Source organism: Coffea arabica, chromosome 2e (assembly GCF_036785885.1).
Source record: "Coffea arabica cultivar ET-39 chromosome 2e, Coffea Arabica ET-39 HiFi, whole genome shotgun sequence".
Lineage (NCBI taxonomy): Eukaryota > Viridiplantae > Streptophyta > Magnoliopsida > Gentianales > Rubiaceae > Coffea > Coffea arabica.
The window spans coordinates 25,651,468-25,669,657 of record NC_092313.1 but is presented as its reverse complement, the minus strand read 5'-3'; the positions used below and the strand labels follow the sequence as shown (position 1 = coordinate 25,669,657).

Below are 18,190 nucleotides of genomic sequence, written 5' to 3'. Positions count from 1 at the left end.
ATAAAAATATAGAACAAATTTTTATTAGCCCCACGGGGGCACCCGCTGGGGAAGCAGGGCGGGGTGGGGACGAGGTGGGGGGAGCGGGGGAGGGGCGGGGGCGGGGGGAATTTGGCCCCAACCTCTCCCCTGTCCCCCACTCCAACCCCGCCCCGTTGTTATCTTTAGTATAAGTAAGAGGTTTCAGATTCGAACCCTTCCGCTTACACTAAAAAAAATAGAGATATATTACATGTTATTTGTACTATTCAAGTGAAATCAAATATATATATATATTTATTTTAAAAAAAGCTATTCGTGCATATGATCAATAAGGGATGAAAAAATTCATTTTGTAAAATGTAAGAGATAGAAAAATATATTTTATGAAATGTGATGGACTATGAATCGGATTATATAAAATTTAATTTGACAATTTTGCCCTTTAAAAATTATCACGTGCAAGACATGTGGTGGATTCCAATTAAAAACTAGTCGGAAACCTAGGTAGGGACCAAATTTGATCAATGTAAATTTGTAACGGATGTAAAATTATACTTTTAAAAGTGACGAAAGAAAAAAATTATTTTATAAAATTTGAAAAATGTTTTGAACGATTTTTCATTTCCTAAATATTGTATTGGAGTCAAAGGTCTTGTATTTTCTTTGGACTCCCTCATGAATTTTCCAAGAATATTAAGTAGTTCTCTCCTAAATTAAAACTAAAAGTTAAAGGTAAAGGCCAATGAAAAATTTGCTTAAAATTTTCAAACAAAAATAAATGTTCTTTAGAAGAAAACCACTACTTTAGTTCCCTTCTATATTTGTTTACACTAAATATTTAGGATTACCTACTGATGTCAAAATACTTTTAATCCCTCCTAAATAAGGAGAGCCAAAGTTAGTCTTATATTTAGTTATTTAGTTAGATCAAATTTCTTAAGGATTTTCACTTAATCTTTTGGGAAAACACTTTAATTGCCTCCTTTTTAGATAAAAATTAATACCCTCGTAAACAAATACAGAGCATTGTTTATTGGAGCGGAAGGTCGTACTAAAAATTCTCTTGATAGTTAAAATAAACTTGACAATGTTGCTTATAAATTCGCTCCCAATTTGCGAGAAACTTAGTTTAATCCCAAAGTATTACTCTTTTTTTTTTTTTTTCTGTCGACGGAGTGGGTGTCCGGATCAAGTCCGTAAAGGTGGCCCGACTAATCCCACTTCGACCTGGCCCAGCGCTCCAATCAGACCTAGCACGTTAGATGCACGGAGAAGTCGATGTTGCTGCGGAGGTTCGACCCCAAATATTACTCATTGGAGTCAAAAATCATACGAAAAAGTCTCTTAAAGAGTCAAAATTAAGTTCTGTATAAATCCACCGAAAGCCCAGGCTACTTTAAATAGCAAATAAAAGGGTGTGATTCACACTACCCGTATAATAGAATCCTATAAACAAATTGGTTGTGGCAAATCATTTGCTGTTCTTCCATTTGTTTCCAAGGAAAAAAAAATTATTTTAGTTTGAAGGGGAATGTCATCATCTTCATCGTCAGTATCATCAACCATGGAGAATTTAATCCTGCAACTCCACGACATCTCTGCCGTAAAATTTGGCAATTTCAAGTTAAAATCAGGCATCTCTTCTCCGATCTACATAGACCTGCGTCTCATAGTATCTTACCCTGCACTTCTCCGGCAAATCTCCCAAACCCTCGTTTCCACTCTCCCTTCCTCCACTAGGTATGACGTCGTTTGCGGTGTTCCATACACCGCCCTCCCCATTGCCACCTGTGTCTCCGTCGCCAACAATATACCCATGCTCATGCGACGCAAAGAGGTTAAAGACTATGGCACTGCCAAAACCATTGAGGGCGCCTTTGAACCTAACCAAATTTGTCTCATTATTGAGGACCTCGTCACCTCCGGCGCATCGGTTCTCGAAACCGCCTCTCCCCTCCGCCATGCGGGACTCAAAGTCACCGATGCCGTTGTTATGATCGATAGGTACTACCAACTATCAATTCTTGAACCCTATACATGTAATTGTCCTGTGATAATTAGTGTAAAAATTCGTGCATCAGTACAAATGTTTTTTTTTCCCCTTATTTGAGTTGTTTCTTTGATACTGTCTTTTGCTTGTTTACCACTACTGTGAATGTTTTTTTGTCTTTTTTTTTTGATGAATAGCAATGAGCGATTGCAGTTAGGCTTTCGTGAAGTGCTATTTTCTGGTCTTTTGATCCTATTAAATTTGATTTGGTATCTGAGGAACAACTCAGTTCAATAACAAATTTATTATCAACACCATGTTTTATTTTCACAAGATTTAATCGTTTTTGGGTGAAAGGGAACAAGGAGGGCGGGAGAACTTGGCAGAAAATGGGATTACATTGCATTCAATGGTTAAGTTGACTGAGATGGTGAGGATACTGAAGGAAAAGGGAAGGGTGTCAGAGGAAACAGAGAAGATGGTGATGCAGTTTTTGGAGGAGAATCGGAAGGTGGCAGTCCCCGTGGCTGCTCCAGAAAAGGTCAAGTTTAGGTTGCCATATGGCGAGAGGGTGAGACTGGCAAAGAATCCAACAGGGAAAAAGCTGTTTGAGATAATGATACAAAAGGAGACCAACTTATGCTTGGCTGCTGATGTTGCGACTGCTGCTGAGTTGCTTGATATAGCAGACAAGGTGAGATTTAAGCGAAAAAAATTAAATAAAAGAACAGTGGCAAATGTGCAGGAATATATCTTTACTGTTCGAACTTCTTTTGTTTTAGGGAGGGTGACTCCGCCTAATGGAATGCTCTATAGCTCTTCAATCTTCCTTATCTTTGTGAGGGCCAGGCAGTACTGGATGGGAAAACATTTTCCTTTGTTAAGTGCACTGTTTAAGATTGGGGATTTAAAGTGTAAAAAGATTAGATAGTTCTTGAAGATTTATATAAAGTTGGAGGTAGAAGGAACCATAAGAAAGAAATCTTTATTGCTTATAAATGGTCATATTTTTTGACTCCCTACCATCTCAATGGAATTATATGTTTGAAAGAGAACTTGGGAAAAGGTGTTGTTTTTATTCTTAATTTTTACATGAACGAATGGTTGAGAACTGTCACAAGGAAATCATTACTAGGATGAAGAACTGTTTGATAGAATGCTTGATTTGAGAAAGGATGAAAAACAATGCTGGATAGAATTTTTTTCCTGTTTATTAGAAGCTGCTTTTGAAATTGAAAGCTATTATGGTTCTCCTCATATTATGACACGTGTGAGGGACAGTGCTTGACAATTTTCTAAAACAATCATTTTTTTTGGGGGTTTTTGTATACAGTTGTGTATGACAGCTTCTTTTAGGTTCTTCCCAAAATTATAACACATTCTAGGCACAGTGCTTGATTGTCGATTGGTTTAACGAATATGATTTAAAAGTTTACAGGATTTTTTTGAATGTTAATGGAAGAATATTACTTCTGTTGATATTTTTTTATCATATTAGAAGATAATTACCAGGTTGAATCTGTGGGTTAGGCCCTTTTAGTACCTCTTAATATACCTTATTATATTCAAAGGATCAGAGGTCCTCTATAGAAAGAAGATTAACAGGATGCTGTTTGGATAGTTAGGCCAGTGCAAATCACTAGGCGTTGTTGCAGGTTGTTCGTTGCATTACTAATTACAATGTTTCTTTGCAAGTGTAGAAAAAATTAATATATGGTTCTCTGCATTCCGTTCTATCATAAAATTTCTGGGATACCAAAATCTTGAGGCTCGTTTAATTATTAGTTATGTTTCCTTCTGCTTTTATGAAAATTACAGAAGATTGAACATTTTACTTTCTAGCGAATTAAAGAAGTCTTACCCAAAGTGTGAACTGGAGGCTCTCTCTCTCTCATGCACACGCACACAGAGAAAGCCTTCTTACTTTCCAGAGTTTGATAATTGAACCCTCTTCCTCCATTCTTGAACAGCTTCACTCCTCCAAGGCTGCCTCACTATTCTTTCTCTGCTTATGACCAGCATTAAAAGCATAAATACACTTATATACTACATTCGTGATGGAGGCACTGCTGTTAAATTCCTTTTCACTGTGAAGTTGTGGGTGGGATTAAGGAGAAGAGATGATAGCTGCATTTGTTGATGAGACTTGGACAAAACCTCTGTTAGAATAGCTATCCTAGTCAGACGTCAATTGCGGTGTACATATATGCCCAATAGAAGTATATTAGTGCCATATGGTATTGGTACTTACCATATGGTACTTGTTTATATCATGTTGAACAAAATATTTCGTTTGTTTGTGCTTTATGGTAGATTATTTCCTTTATTTCTCAATCAACTGCACTGGTTTTGTCCTGAATAAAGAAAACATGTTACTAGTAAGTAGAAGAGAACAACATATGGAGGATGACCAGTGCTGAAAAACTTATTTTGCTTGTATGCCTATGGATATTCTTGCAGGTTGGACCTGAAATCTGCATGCTGAAAACCCATGTGGATATCTTGCCTGATTTCACCCCTGATTTTGGCTCTAAACTTCGCTCGGTAAATTTCGGTCTTTCAGCTTTTTATAGGATCAACTTGAATGCAAATAAAGGTGTTGGCCAAAACAATGGACATTTGCTGTCTTGCTGTTGTGTTCTAACTTTTAGGTACTTGGGAGGAAGGCTTGGAGAATTGATTTCCTTTGCATTTATATTGTGACACATTTAAGCAAGCCCCCACCCCTTTACAAACTTGAAAAAGGAAAAAGAAAAAGTCTGGCAGTGCTTTGCTCATATTTGTGAATAGTGGTGTTATTCTTTAGATTTTAGACATATTAAGATGATATAACCAGGCTTAATGATTTCTGTTTATTTGACTTCATCCTTGTAGATTTCCTAAAACTTGCTAATGTATTGCCTCTATTTCTTTTGTTTTGTTAAGGAATGCACTTCATAATTTTTCTTGCTTGGGATAATTATTAAAAGGCCATCAATAGCGTATGTACTGTTCACTTGGCCTGATGAACAGAGTGGTTTTGAGTATCAAGATATGTATGTAGAGAAAACCAGTTAGGTAGTTAGATACGCATAACTTTTCCTACCCCTTGTTTGAAAGATGCCAATTGGGTAACAACCTTTGGCGCCTGTAGCAATAAGACATGGTAGCAGAATGTCTGTTTAATGAAATGCTCATGGACTGAGATTGGTAATTTGATTCTATTTCTTCTGGATTATGCTAAGTATCCATTCATTTCAGTGGCAATTTAGATTTTTTTCCCATCAAAAATAGTGTAGAATGCTAACTAATGTCTTGTCAATTGAACTCTCAGCTTGCATAGATTAATATGCTTGTCTAGTTGAGACTTGAGGGTTTTCTTGCAATTCCAATGTTGAATAAAAAATCTCAATTATCTACTGCCACAGTTTTCACAGATCAGCACTTTAATCAGTTGTGTTAGATTATTCTTACGGAGGCAGTAAAGCTATCTATAGGCTGTTATGCTATTAAAATAGCTTTGCCTAATAGTGCTTCTATTCACAATGCATCCTTCACTTAGAAATTATTTATACTTTGACAATTCTTCCCATTTTATCTGCTTCATGGTTGGCTTGAGGTACTTAAAAGTGAAATTTTAGCCAGTTCAATATTTGGTAAAATTGTGAAACACAGGATAAGTTTCTTGAATCTGATTGCATATGTTTCTGTCTTGTCTCCCAGTTGACTGATTTTGAACTTAAATTTGCTCTTTCCATTTGAACAACCCTAATTTTACTGGTTTCTTGCTTTTTATAATACCCTGCATCATGCTTTTGTCTTTGGGAAACAAGCAGAACAATGAGAATCTATCACATGTTTTGATAACACGATTCTGCAGTGTATTGAGGTTTTTATTAGCTGAGTTTCCTGGATGAAAGCTGATCATGAAATATTTCTGAAGATTGCAGAAAAACACAACTTCTTAATATTTGAAGATCGTAAATTTGCTGACATTGGTAATACTGTGACAATGCAATATGAAGGGTGAGACCACAGCTCCCTGCAATATATGTTCATTTATCCTTTGATATTTACAATCAAGTGTCAAAAAATTTGCTTGTATTTTCTGCAGGGGAATCTTTAAAATATTGGATTGGGCAGATATAGTCAACGCTCACATTGTTTCAGGTCCGGGAATTGTTGATGGGTTGAAATTGAAGGTTTGGATATGTACTTAATGTTTATTTTTTTTTCGGTGGTGAGCTTCTAGAGATACTTACATTTGATTGGAATGCTGTAATTAGGGTTTGCCTCGTGGTAGGGGCTTGTTGCTACTAGCAGAAATGAGTTCATCTGGTAATTTCGCTAAAGGAGATTACACAGCTGCTGCTGTCAAAATTGCTGAGGGCCATTCAGATTTTGTTATTGGATTCATTTCTGTTAATCCTGCATCATGGCCTAGTGGACCAGGAAATCCAGCCTTAATTCATGCAACCCCTGGAGTTCAATTGGCGAAAGGTGGAGATGCTTTGGGCCAGCAATATAACACCCCATTTTCTGTAAGTTCAATTTTCTTTTATCAGGTCTTCCTTGTAGTTCCATGCACTAGCTAAAAGATTAAGGGGATTACTTCCTTTTGGTGCAAATTTTGCTATTGGTAAGAGGCCTAGTTGGATTTAGTTTTTAGAAGTTCTGGACATCTTTTCGTGCATTAGGCACAAGGTTGGCAAAAACTTTTTGGGCTGTGAGCTGAAATTGAGCATTGTAAATGCAAAAATTGATTAACACAGAAATCATACTTAACGAGAGTTTACCATTTTAATCTTGCGTTGTCCTGCAAAAAAAAAAAAAAAAACTGCAAAAATCGAGATCAAGTGCAATGTGCTGGCTAGTTTTACAATGTGTAACAAGAAATTTCACGTTATTTGGATAATGGTGATAAAAATTACAACCTTTAAGCTTAATTTGGTGCTTTTCACAACTTTGAATCGTATTTGGGTGTAGGCTGTAGCTTGATTATTATTTGAATTGGGTTTGAACAAATGTTCATGGGGTCAAGCTCTAGTCAATTTCATCCGTTTGATTAGGCAAATTTCAAGGTTTTTCTCCAGTTGAGTCCAGTTTAAAATTTTGAAGTATTTTTGGGGTGGGCTCAAATTTGGCATTGTAAAAGTAAAAATTGATTAACACAGAAATCATACTTAATGAGGGTGTACCATTTTAGTCTGTGTGCCCTGCGAAACCAACTGCAAAAGTTGAGAACCAGTGCAATGTGCTGGCTAGTTTTACACTGCTCACATGCATAGACTGCAGAGAATACTTAGGGTTATGATTTTTTTGATCGCTGACTGGATTTGTATGTTTTTTCTTTAAGGAATTTCCTAATTAGATAGCGTAGGGAAATTTTACATGCTTATGTAATAACAACCCTCGTATGATCTGACATAAGCATGTATTTTTAGGTCATTTCTGAAAGAGGCAGTGACATAATAATTGTTGGGCGTGGAATTATAAAGGCTGCTAACCCTGCTGAGGTAGCTCGGGAATACAGGCTTCAAGGATGGGATGCGTATTTACTTCATTGCAAATAGAGAAGCGGATGCAGATGTGTGTTTCCTTTTCGGCTTGTTATTACAAAGATTTGACGGGTTTTTTGAAGGCTTCAATGCATTGTTTCCACAAATAAAATCAGAGCTAGTGTGCCAATTTTTAGCATAAATGCTTGGGGCTGCCAATTTCATTCAATGAAGTTGCCTGGCTATGGTGTTTGATTGAATATTGTCATTGGCCTCTAGTTACCAAGAGCATGACAGAAGCAGATTATTGACTGCATCAAGCTGACGTGAGATTCACTGATGTGCTTCAAATAAGTACTGATGAAGCCAGTGAGAATCTTAAAACTCGTCCGTTCATCTTCTTTTTGACTAGTTGCAAACCCTTGTCAATCGGTCCAACATGCACAGACCAAAAAAAAAATAAAGGCCTTAATAAGCAATCAAGTATGAGCGGTTCATGTATGAACAATCTTTTGTAGTTTATCTGAAATAGATTACGGTCATTATGGTTTACGCTATAAGTCTACCAATTGAGATTTCAGTTATAATAATACACTCCTTGAGGCTTATGCTATAAGTACACTAATTGAGATTTGTGAATGTTGTCTTTTTCCTTGAAAATTACTCCCTCCGTTCCACTTTAATAGTCTTGTTTTCCTTTTTCGTCTGTTCCAAATTGTAGTTCACTTTTCAATTCAAGAATGTAGTTGTATTTTAATTTTTTTAAAATATCCTTATTCAATGTAAGTTGTTGTAACTATAAATTTACTCCATTTAATGAGAGTTGATTTTTTTTTTACTATCAATTCAAGTTCCTATAAAGTTGTACTCTATTTAATGTGAGGGTATTTTAGGAAAATAGCAATCTAAATTTACTTTTCCAATAAAGTTAACTATTTTTTCTTAAACTGTGTGAAAAAAAAAACAGGACTATCAAAGTGGGACGGGGGAGTATACGCAAATCCATTTTCAATTTGATATTTTTGAGTCCATGAATGGTTGAGGAAAGTCAACTCTTATTCTCTATCCGTGTATTTAATCACTTTAATTTTTTTTCCCTCCTCCTCTCCCTCTCTCTCCCTCTTGAAGATGAATAGACATTTCATGTTCTTATTTTACTTATTTTTAACCACTTATTTTTTATTTTTTTAGGCTCTAGCCGTGTGGGTCAAGTTGTGTTGTTGTTGTTATTATTATTTATTATTTACATATAAAAGCTTTAGAGGCTCCAATGTACAGCTAAAAAAAAAAAAAACAAAGTTCCAATGTACAACATCTTCTGCAAGTGCTTAAAAGTCTGAAATTTACTTAATCATTGCATTTCATCCCCTTTTCTCTGTGTTTTCACGGTAGCCTTCTACTTTTGTTATGGAAATTGTTTTTCATTTGACTCCATATCTGCTTTTATGTTTTCCCGGCCAGCTACCGCTGCTTCACTTAACACAAGCTTCTGAAGCCACTAGCCCTTTTGAGGCCATTTCTATCTATTACCAGATATTTGCCAATCCTTCATCTTCCTTCATCTTCTCCAGAGGCCCTAACAATAAAGGAGCAGGCCATTTTTTTAGTACTATCCAGTTTTATATATACGTCACTCAAACCCACAAAAATAACAGGCGAAGGAGAGGAGCACAGAAAACCACCACCACCTTTTTCTTCTTTTCATTTACTTGCGGGAAAACACAGGAGAGTCTTTGAGCAAGAAAATGTATAGCAACGGAGACTCTTCTTCTCCGGAGGACTCCAATGGCGAATCAAATGAAAAGGCTCAGAGATCGATCAGAGGAGGTATTAATTTTTCCCACGTATCTGATTTAGTTTTGCAGTTTGTGATGCGATTTGGGTAGTTCTATGTCATCTAGGAATTGTTTGTTGCGCAGAAAGTGGCTAAAACGAAAGAGATGTTGTCGAAGCAAGCAGGTCAAAGCAAACAGATCTTGTCTAAACATGCAGACAAGATTGCCAAACGGGCTGAAGAGCACGAAAGATTCATCAACAAGGTAATCAAGTAACCGACCGACCAAAACCCACCATTTGTTTGTCAGATGGTCTCAGTGGCTATTAAAAGAACAACTTTGTAGCTCATATTTGTTTCCGGGATTCATAGTTTATTTACTTTTACTAGCATGTTTGCTTATGGTTTGGTGACCTGGGATGTCGATTTTAGGTTGCACTGATTGGGAGCTTTGTGGGTTGATAGGTGACTTATTTGTTGAGTGTTCTTGGGTTTGGAACATTCTGCTTTCTGTTGGGTGCCAGTGAGTATTACATTCTTAAGATTTGATAATTCAGTTATCTTTATCCCTCGAATAATTAGTTAGGCCTTGTGGATTGTCATTTGCTAATTTGCTTTTGCGGTTCTTTTCTATTGTGGCGCAGGGCCTCAAGGTGTCCCTTATGCATATTGTTTGCTCTCTGTCATATTTGTTCCTCTACGGTGGATTTATTATCGATACAAGAAATGGCATTATTATCTCTTGGTAAGCTCTTCCTGTTTTGCAACTTCTTGTTTTGGCCCATTTAACTATACGAATATTTTTTGTTTTGCGTATCTCGGTTATTTAGATGTTTTGTCGAAGAGGTTCTAGAGTCCTAATTAGACAAAATCACTTTATGTTTAGTTGGAATTCTGATGGTACATGTTATCTGTGAATTTTTCTGTTTCAGTGTAGACTTCATCTCCTACAAAATGTACTTTCTCTTGTGTCACTATGTACTTCTTTTGCCATTCAGGACTTCTGCTACTACGCCAACACACTATTCTTGGTCATGCTTCTTTGTTTTCCTAGAAATGAGAAGTTTTTCATGATTTGCTTTTCTTTTGCAGAGGTAAGCAATCAATCTGGAGATGCCTTGTTTTCATCTAAATAGCATTAAGATTTGCTTCTTTATGTCTTGACTCCTCACATAACTGCAGGGTCCACTGGCTTGGGCACTGATTGTGTGGAGATGCAGCTTAGCCTTTAATTCTTTCGACAAAATTGTAAGCGTCTTCATACATCTTTTGTCCGGTAAGTTGGACATCCTTCTCTACAAAATAAGACAAAGGAACTTAAGAACCTTTTGATCCAACTTCGGCCCTTCTTTTCCTTGATCCCCAAAGCAAAAGCTGCAAAAATTATCTGTGGAATTCTTGATACGGTGGCCAAAATACCTGCCACATCTGATGTTCAGATTGCCCTATGCTAGGAAATTGTGCAATAGACGCGTGATGAGAAGTGAACTTTCCTTCGTTAGCGCACTGAGGCAAAGCTTGCAGCTCTATTGATGGAGACCAAGGAAGATTCCGAAACTTTAGCTCTCCTTTCTGGACCAATCAAGGAGGTGAGAGGATATAGCTTTCATTTTATATGGTCTTTTGCACTTGTATAATTTCTCTCATGGGAAAGTTTCATGTTTTATGTCTCTGCAAGTTCAGAATATAGGAAAGCTTCAGCTGAGTCCATTAAGTGCTCTTTTTATCACTTGAATTTCTTCATTTCCAACCTCCCATGACTCAAGTACTGATTTACCTTGACAGCTTTGCTCAAAAAGCATCCTTTAGTTGATATAAACTTCTTTTCCTGCAACTGCTTTATAATTTCATACTACAGACCAGCTTTTATGTATTAATTGTTTTTTGAGGACTTGCAACAACTGAATGTTGAACAAACAGCTCAAGAAACTTAAGCACATAATCAATAACTAATATGTTTCCTTGCTCCAAATCATTATGTTGTCTCAAAAGTTGAGACAAGTCCAAATCTATTTGTTTAAGTTTTGTTTTACCTTCTTTTATGATAGCCATGATATAAAAAATGATGCAGTTTTTCTTAATGAGTTTGAAGACCAAATCCGACTTAAAAATAAATAGAAATGGAATAAAAGAAATGTAGGAATCACATCTAGGTTTTACTACTGTGTTACCATTAATTGCTTGAGTCCTGATGAACTTTGAATTCGATAAGTGCAATTCTAATAAGTATTATTGACGATTTGGAATTCCACTTTTGGAGGTCGAAAGTTGGAGTCAAGTTATGCTCCTAGAATACCTGCTCTTTTTTTTTAGTGTCTTATCAGACAATTTCACATAATTATTTATCTAAATGTTGATGTTTGAATAGTTTATCTAGAAAATTGCATAAAAAGCGATTTTTCTGATATGATCTAGAGAACCATTTCATGAGTATTGAACTTTGTCCCTTCTAAGTACCCCAAAGAACCTTACGCCCAGCCTTCTGCATTTAGATTGCGTAGAATTCTATGATCCCCAATTGTTCCTCGTTCTGGAACTGCTCAGAATCTAGGTAACCTTGGGAATGACTTTTGGTAAACGTAACAAGTCCCTCATGAGAGACTGGTATCATACAAAATATGGAAACCAATGTTTCATTTCCATTCTTTAACCTCCTTATCAGAAAGAAATAGATCCAGCATGGCAGACTGGTAGAAAATTGAAAGTTTCAAGGATCTAAAGGAAAACCAACTCATAACTAAGGCTCTCAATCTTAATTTCTAAGAGCTATCATTTGTGTAAATTTGTCATCTTTTGTATTGAAGTTAATTCTTTCAAAAATAAAAAATAAAAAAAATCTTTAGCAAGCCACATATTAGTACAATTCAATGATACTTTCTGCTAATATCCTCAGAAGTTAGACCTTTTGCTACTGCAAAATAATGAAGCCATTTTTCTTATTGTTCACACCCCAAACAAATAAAAAATTCATTTACAAAACTGCTTCTCTATGTAAGATATTTTAGTAAAAAAAATGTTTCAAGCTAAAAATAATAAGTAATGTTTTCTAGCAATTGGATCATTTTGAGATTGAGCCAAGCAGCCAGCATTATAGAACAAAAAGCACCTAACCTAACGTTGAGATAGGTGGAATTATTGCAACAACCAACCGCCAGCAACACAAACTACAGTCATACTACTACTACTTAATGCATTTCCCCTCTGCAATACCATCCACCTCTGTTTCAATCGCTCACCCATACCTCTAAATCACTTTCTTGATAAATACAGAGAAGAAAAAGGAATCAATTTTTAGCTAATTAATTTGTAGAGTAGAGTAGCTAATCAATTTAATTTGAACAAGTACAATATAATTCTTCTGAATGTATTTTTTTACAAACGACTATTATATCTTTTTGTCATGCTTAACCTTCTTGTAGTAAAATACTTATTTTCCCGTACTGGACATTGATACCCTTTTAAACATAAGGGACAGGCGTAAAGATAATCATTTATGGCAGAAAAGGGATATCCATAGATATCCAAACATCTGAAACATTACGATCTCTACATCTTCGGTGCCAGCTACCATTGCTTCAATTCTTGAGTCAATTTTCATCTCAGCCACTAGCCCTTCTGAGTCAATAACTCATACCATTGCTTCATTTATTGAGCTAGCTTATACTTTTACAAATATCCTTAGGAAATGTTCAAAGAACAGAGGTTACCGTTGATTACATTTGATCTGCTCTCCTTGGGGGCATTTTTGTCATTCCAACCTCTTGCTTGATCTTTTTCTTAAAGCTCATACAACTGATTACTGCTTTTGCTGGGAAAATACCTTTTTTCTGCCCTTATTACAAGCTTTATGCAAATGTTAGTTATTGCTGAAGTCTCATGATGCTACCCTTATTACTCATTCTTGCAGTTGTATGTACACAACTTTTTGTATGTTCAGAAAATTGATTACTGAGTGTTTATCATTTTGCAGTGAGAGTGTATATGAAGATGAGGACTTTGATGAGACCCAGAGGCAACTAGCTGCATTATTGGCCTCAAAGATTCAAACATGCTTTTCCTGTATCTTTAATTCTCTTCTTGTCTGTTTTATATAATAAATTGGATGATAGAAATAATGATCTACCTTACTTTGAAGTTTATGATTAAAGAAACTCGAAATCCTTCTAAACAATAGTTTTGTTGGAAGTTTTTGTTTTAAAGCCTACTTCTACAGAGTGCTCATCTTCTTGATTAATATTTTAGCATTCATTTTACCAGGTTATGTAAAATGCATTTCAAGAAGAGGAAGCATAAGTTATTTTTGCTTTTGTATGCATTCATTATTTATAACAAATCTGTCTACCCTCTCAGGTCATTTGTTATTTGAATGAACTAAATCACTCATTGTTGTATGCCCTTGGAGCTGACCTTCTATTCGATGTATCAGAAGATTCATATTACGTCCGAAGTATTCTAGGTAGGATGTTGTTCTTGAATTCTGCCTTCTAAATTTGTTCAGTATTTGTATGTATTGCATTTATAAGCAAATAAATCATGGTTAGATAAATACTAATTTTTGACTATAAAGTGGCATTGGTACTACATAACTTAACTATGCATTTCTTTTTAACCATGGCATGCACGTCTTACTTATTTTTCTATTATATGCTTTTGTGTCTCAGCTAAAGCTATAGACGAATGTCCTGACCTCAAGACGAAGGCTGCTGAGTCAAATAAAGCAGCAAAGATAGATTCAAGATCAAAATCCATTGTTAAAAGGATGCTTGATAAGTATGTAAACTTCTGAAATGCTAGATTACACTATAGATTTAAACTTTTTCTCATTATCTCATTTTTGAACCTCCCTGTAGGTTTATAACTAACAGAAAACATCAATAAGCTGTGAGAATAGCCATAAAATACCAAAGATTGGATAAGATTGAGGAAGCAGTTATAAGAAGTGACAACATTCAAGTAACCCTATACTATTGTAATCATGTCTCTCACAGTTTTGTCAGCTCTAGAAAATATTAGTGTGACGTGGTTATATCTATCTAATTCATTCTTGTTAACCTTATTCATAATTCTAATTCATTCTTGTTAACCTTATTACTAATTCTAGAGAACATTAGTCCAAATATATTAGATGTCAAAATTTGAGAAATTCTGACCCTCAACTACTTTAATGCAGATACAACGTCTTCTTGTTATAGTATTCCAAAAACTGCCATCACCTGATTATTTAAGCATATGTCAGCTTCTCATGTTTTTGGATAGACCAGAGGACATTGCAGCTGTATTTGAGAAACTCTTAAGAACAGAAAGCAATAATGATGCTTTATTGGGATTTCAAATAGCATTTAACCTTGTACAGAATGAACACCAAGCTTTTCTTTTGAAAATGAAGGACCAACTTTCCAGTCTCAAGGAAGATGTTTATGCTGAGAGGTTATGAAAAATAAAAGGAATACTGTCTGGAGAGACTTCCATACAGATGACATTGCAATTCTTATATAGTTATTATAACTAAGGCATTTTCCCTATTTTCTTTTCTTCTCTTCCCAAGATAGTTTCTCAGTTTACTGGATTTCTTTGAAGTATTTGACTAATTGTTGGTTTTTTGCATATTACATTGCATGTCCTAATTCTCAACACAATAAAGCAATCTGTTAAGATGAGAAATAATATTTGTCATAATGCAACTATATACGCTAATAGCATTATGCGTGCTGTCAGAACCGTCAACACCTTACTGTGCACCTGCTTTGCTCATCATTTTATATGTTGCATAATGATAAAAGTAGTCATTTCTATCTAACATTTTGTATTTGTTTAAACTCTCAGAACTGGCTCACCAGGGCTACAAATTAGGTTAAGTTTAGTGCAACAGCACTACGAGAAACACAAGCATTGTCTACTATAGGGAAGGCATAAATCAGTTCCTGTGTGATAGTCTAACAAGCGCTAATGCTGAGGTATTTGCCTTGTTGTGTTATGTAAAAAAGTACCTATTTTTATCTTTGCACTTTTCCGCCTTTTTTAAAAATTGTCTCCTACAAGTTATTCAACATACTACCTACCTTAAAGAATGTCCTTTACTTGGACATCTCTGCTTAATGTCTATAATCTATTTCTAAAATTAAAAGCTTAATGAATTCTCTCTTTTGAAAAAGAGAAATCACAAGTCAGTTGGACATTTCTAACGATTTGGCATTGGGGATAGCTCTTGACAGTTTATGGAACAGAAGAAGCAACTGATACACTGATTGAGCAGATAACTTGGGATCAAGACCCCATACTACGTTATGGATAAATGTATGCATTTGCATTGGCTTACAGTAGAACTGCAAACAACAAGGCCATTCGACAGCTGCTGCATTTTGCTGCATCAGAATTGAGTGACAATGTTAGGCACACTGCAGTTTTAGCACTGGGTTAGTTTCTCTTACGTTCAGGTTTGGCACTTGCATATGGTTTATGTTCTAGGCTATAAAAATTTGACAGCAAGGCTTTACTTCTCCGAACAACTTTTCATATGATGTATTGGCTCTTAATTTTTTCTAACCTTCTACTGGGATCGATGAAAATGCACATATTGAACAATCCATCTAATTGAGTTGCTAATCTTAAAATGTAGACTCCTCAAATCGTCTCCCTGCTCTCTGAATCATATAATCCACATGTTCATCAAAGTCCAGTTCTTATGTTTGGCATATCATGTGCTGGTACTGGTCTGAGCGAGGCCATATCATTGCTGGAGCCTTTGACATCAGATGTGCCAGCGATTCCCCTGTTGATGCATTCAGGTAGTTTTTTGCCTCATTTAACAGTGATTCCCTGATTTTTTTACCTTATTTAACAGACGGCAATTGGAAAAATTTATTCTGGATAAGCATCAGGACACTGTGAGCAAGATGCTTGCAATTTGAGCATTAGGAATGTTGGATGCCACTATTCACTGATTTAACCTGAGCATAAAATCTCATTAATGCTGTACAATAACTCATAAATATTAATCTTCTTGTTTCATTTTCTTCTCTACATCAGAAGTATACAGACTCTTATTTCTTCTGCTGCATCCATTTTAGATTACATCAACATAATGGATATTCAGTGTTTTCCCATCTATTACTACCTCTATGCTATTATACTCGCACCTTCTCCACATACCAACTCCCCTGCTGTTACTTTGACTAAAACTTACCAACTCCCCTGCTGTTACTTTGACTAAAACTTTCCTACTTGTGTAATGAAGATTGAGAAACGCAGCATTTTCATTTCACATTTAGTCACAATAGATGCATGATCTTTTTATTATAGAATAAAAAAAATGTTTTTGTTGACAATGCTTTATGTTGGATTTTTTTTAGTTGTTACAAGCTTTGCTCACGGACAATTTTGTAATTGGTAGATTCATGGTGCTGCAGAAAGGAAATCAGAACTGGAGCTCTTTGAATGGACTAAGCATTTTGAGCTCATGTGTAACACATAGTTCACGACACAAGCCTGAACTAGCGTGTCAGTTATTGCTTTTTTTTTATTTATATATATATATATATATATATATAGCAGCATGGACATTGTTCTTTAACTTTTATAACAGGAAACTCATTCTATTGATTTCTGCTCACACTTAATATCAGAGCCTAAAACATCATGCAGTGAAAGCAATTGCTCATGCTCATTCATTGTAAGACACTTACTGCGCTTATAGATTGTGTATACAACTTCCGCATTGCTACTATTATCTGTTTCTTATCTTCGCTTCTTTTTCTCTTTCAACTTTTTCCCTTCCCTCACCCCTGCATAATTCTCTATATATTGAATCAAGTTTGTTTTCTCTTCATTACTTCTCAGTTCAATGACAATTTCAAGCCGTAATCAATTATATTAAAAACTCAGACCAGTTCTCCTCTGCTCATCAAACAGAAAAGTGAAAATCAGGAATTGCTTAAACTCAATGACACCTTACTAATATATACTACTTTTCCATGGTAAGGAAGCTTGCTAACAGGTCTAAAGTTCCCACACCTTGCGTGGGAAGCAACCCCTAGTTTACACATACAAACACCCAAGAAATCAACTCAGACGCACACACGCACAAACCAAAAAAATCAAAGTATATGCTTTATTTGCGTAGTCACCTATTCAAAAGTATTTGTAATTGAAGGTGTGATTATTTGGGTTTTTTTTCCCTAAATATACCTATATATATAGTGGCACTAAATTCAATAGCTATTCGTGAAAGCAAACATGATGCAACCAACCCATGTAAAACCCACGTCCTGGCTCATTTTTTTTATTAGTTAATTTTGCTCAATTAATTGAAAAGGCAAAATTACTATGGGTGAAAAAAAAAATAATATAAAATTTATTAGTACGATAGGGTAGAGGAGTAATTAGGAGATGAGATAGAATAAGAGTTCATAATAAAGTAAAACTCATATCTAAACCACCTACTAGTGGGTAGTTGCTAGGATTTAGAATTTTATCAAAGCAATACAGAGAAAAAAATTAACACCATTCTTACCTTTCTCTTGTCTGCCTCCCTTAGAGCAAGAATCCACTAAGAATAGAGGAGAAAGAGAAGACGTCGTTGTCGTCGAACAAGCAGACAACTAAGTGCCTAGACCTGTAAGTTTCGAACGCACGCTAAAATTCTTTTTCTCTTGAGTTTTATTAGTTCCACGAATTATTTTGAAAATTTCGAGTACATGTACATTGAGATATATTTATGCATGTATGAGAAATTTAGGAAGATTTAGGTTTGGATTAGTAGGATTAGGGTATTAAATTCTAATTATGGGATGAATAGGATTACCAAATTGTTGGAAGGTTATTTAAAAAAAAAGGAAAAAGAAAGAGGGGAAGAGCAGCGGCGGCTGCCGTTGCTATTGTGTGCGTTGCTAAAGCTTAGCAACGCAACAACTGGGAAAAAAAAAAAGAAAGGAGGAAAGGAAAAGCCGCCAACACAGGGCTGGCGACATG

General features: G+C 35.6%; 2 protein-coding genes across 11 annotated transcripts; both read left to right on the top strand.

The window, feature by feature from the left end:
- The first annotated feature begins 1,358 nt into the window (after nucleotides 1–1,358).
- LOC113732151 (uridine 5'-monophosphate synthase) lies at nucleotides 1,359–8,001 on the top strand. Its single transcript, XM_027257798.2, has 7 exons — nucleotides 1,359–1,986; nucleotides 2,330–2,666; nucleotides 4,433–4,516; nucleotides 5,895–5,977; nucleotides 6,066–6,153; nucleotides 6,238–6,492; nucleotides 7,396–8,001. Exons 1-7 carry the CDS (start codon nucleotides 1,514–1,516, stop codon nucleotides 7,522–7,524), a joined length of 1,449 nt encoding a protein of 482 aa, XP_027113599.2. The 5' UTR covers nucleotides 1,359–1,513; the 3' UTR covers nucleotides 7,525–8,001.
- Nucleotides 8,002–8,719: 718 nt separating this feature from the next.
- On the top strand, nucleotides 8,720–16,946 carry LOC113732150 (glycerophosphocholine acyltransferase 1-like). Of its 10 annotated transcripts, XM_072080155.1 has the most exons (14): nucleotides 8,721–9,276; nucleotides 9,351–9,488; nucleotides 9,689–9,746; nucleotides 9,868–9,968; nucleotides 10,222–10,317; nucleotides 10,406–10,499; nucleotides 10,663–10,812; nucleotides 13,194–13,282; nucleotides 13,574–13,679; nucleotides 13,885–13,993; nucleotides 15,047–15,177; nucleotides 15,426–15,636; nucleotides 15,840–16,008; nucleotides 16,614–16,946. In XM_072080155.1, the coding sequence occupies exons 1-7, from the start codon at nucleotides 9,235–9,237 to the stop codon at nucleotides 10,698–10,700; spliced, it is 567 nt and encodes a 188-aa protein (XP_071936256.1). In that variant the 5' UTR covers nucleotides 8,721–9,234; the 3' UTR covers nucleotides 10,701–10,812; nucleotides 13,194–13,282; nucleotides 13,574–13,679; nucleotides 13,885–13,993; nucleotides 15,047–15,177; nucleotides 15,426–15,636; nucleotides 15,840–16,008; nucleotides 16,614–16,946. The 10 variants fall into 10 exon arrangements, with proteins under 10 accessions (XP_071936263.1, XP_071936264.1, XP_071936254.1 ...); XM_072080162.1 differs by having other exon boundaries at nucleotides 8,720–9,276; nucleotides 10,406–10,471; nucleotides 10,678–10,812; nucleotides 13,194–13,679; XM_072080163.1 differs by having other exon boundaries at nucleotides 8,720–9,276; nucleotides 10,406–10,471; nucleotides 13,194–13,679.
- The last annotated feature ends 1,244 nt before the right edge of the window (nucleotides 16,947–18,190 follow it).

Excerpts from the sequence above, each read along its gene's own strand:
- LOC113732151 (XM_027257798.2), top strand. The coding sequence starts at position 1,514 with ATGTCATCATCTTCATCGTCAGTATCATCAACCATGGAGAATTTAATC. Across the intron at positions 6,154-6,237 it reads TTGATGGGTTGAAATTGAAG|GGTTTGCCTCGTGGTAGGGG; the intron begins GTTTGGATATGT and ends TGCTGTAATTAG. Across the intron at positions 6,493-7,395 it reads AATATAACACCCCATTTTCT|GTCATTTCTGAAAGAGGCAG; the intron begins GTAAGTTCAATT and ends ATGTATTTTTAG.
- LOC113732150 (XM_072080153.1), top strand. The coding sequence starts at position 9,235 with ATGGCGAATCAAATGAAAAGGCTCAGAGATCGATCAGAGGAG. Across the intron at positions 9,277-9,350 it reads TCAGAGATCGATCAGAGGAG|GAATTGTTTGTTGCGCAGAA; the intron begins GTATTAATTTTT and ends TATGTCATCTAG. Across the intron at positions 9,747-9,867 it reads CTGCTTTCTGTTGGGTGCCA|GGCCTCAAGGTGTCCCTTAT; the intron begins GTGAGTATTACA and ends ATTGTGGCGCAG.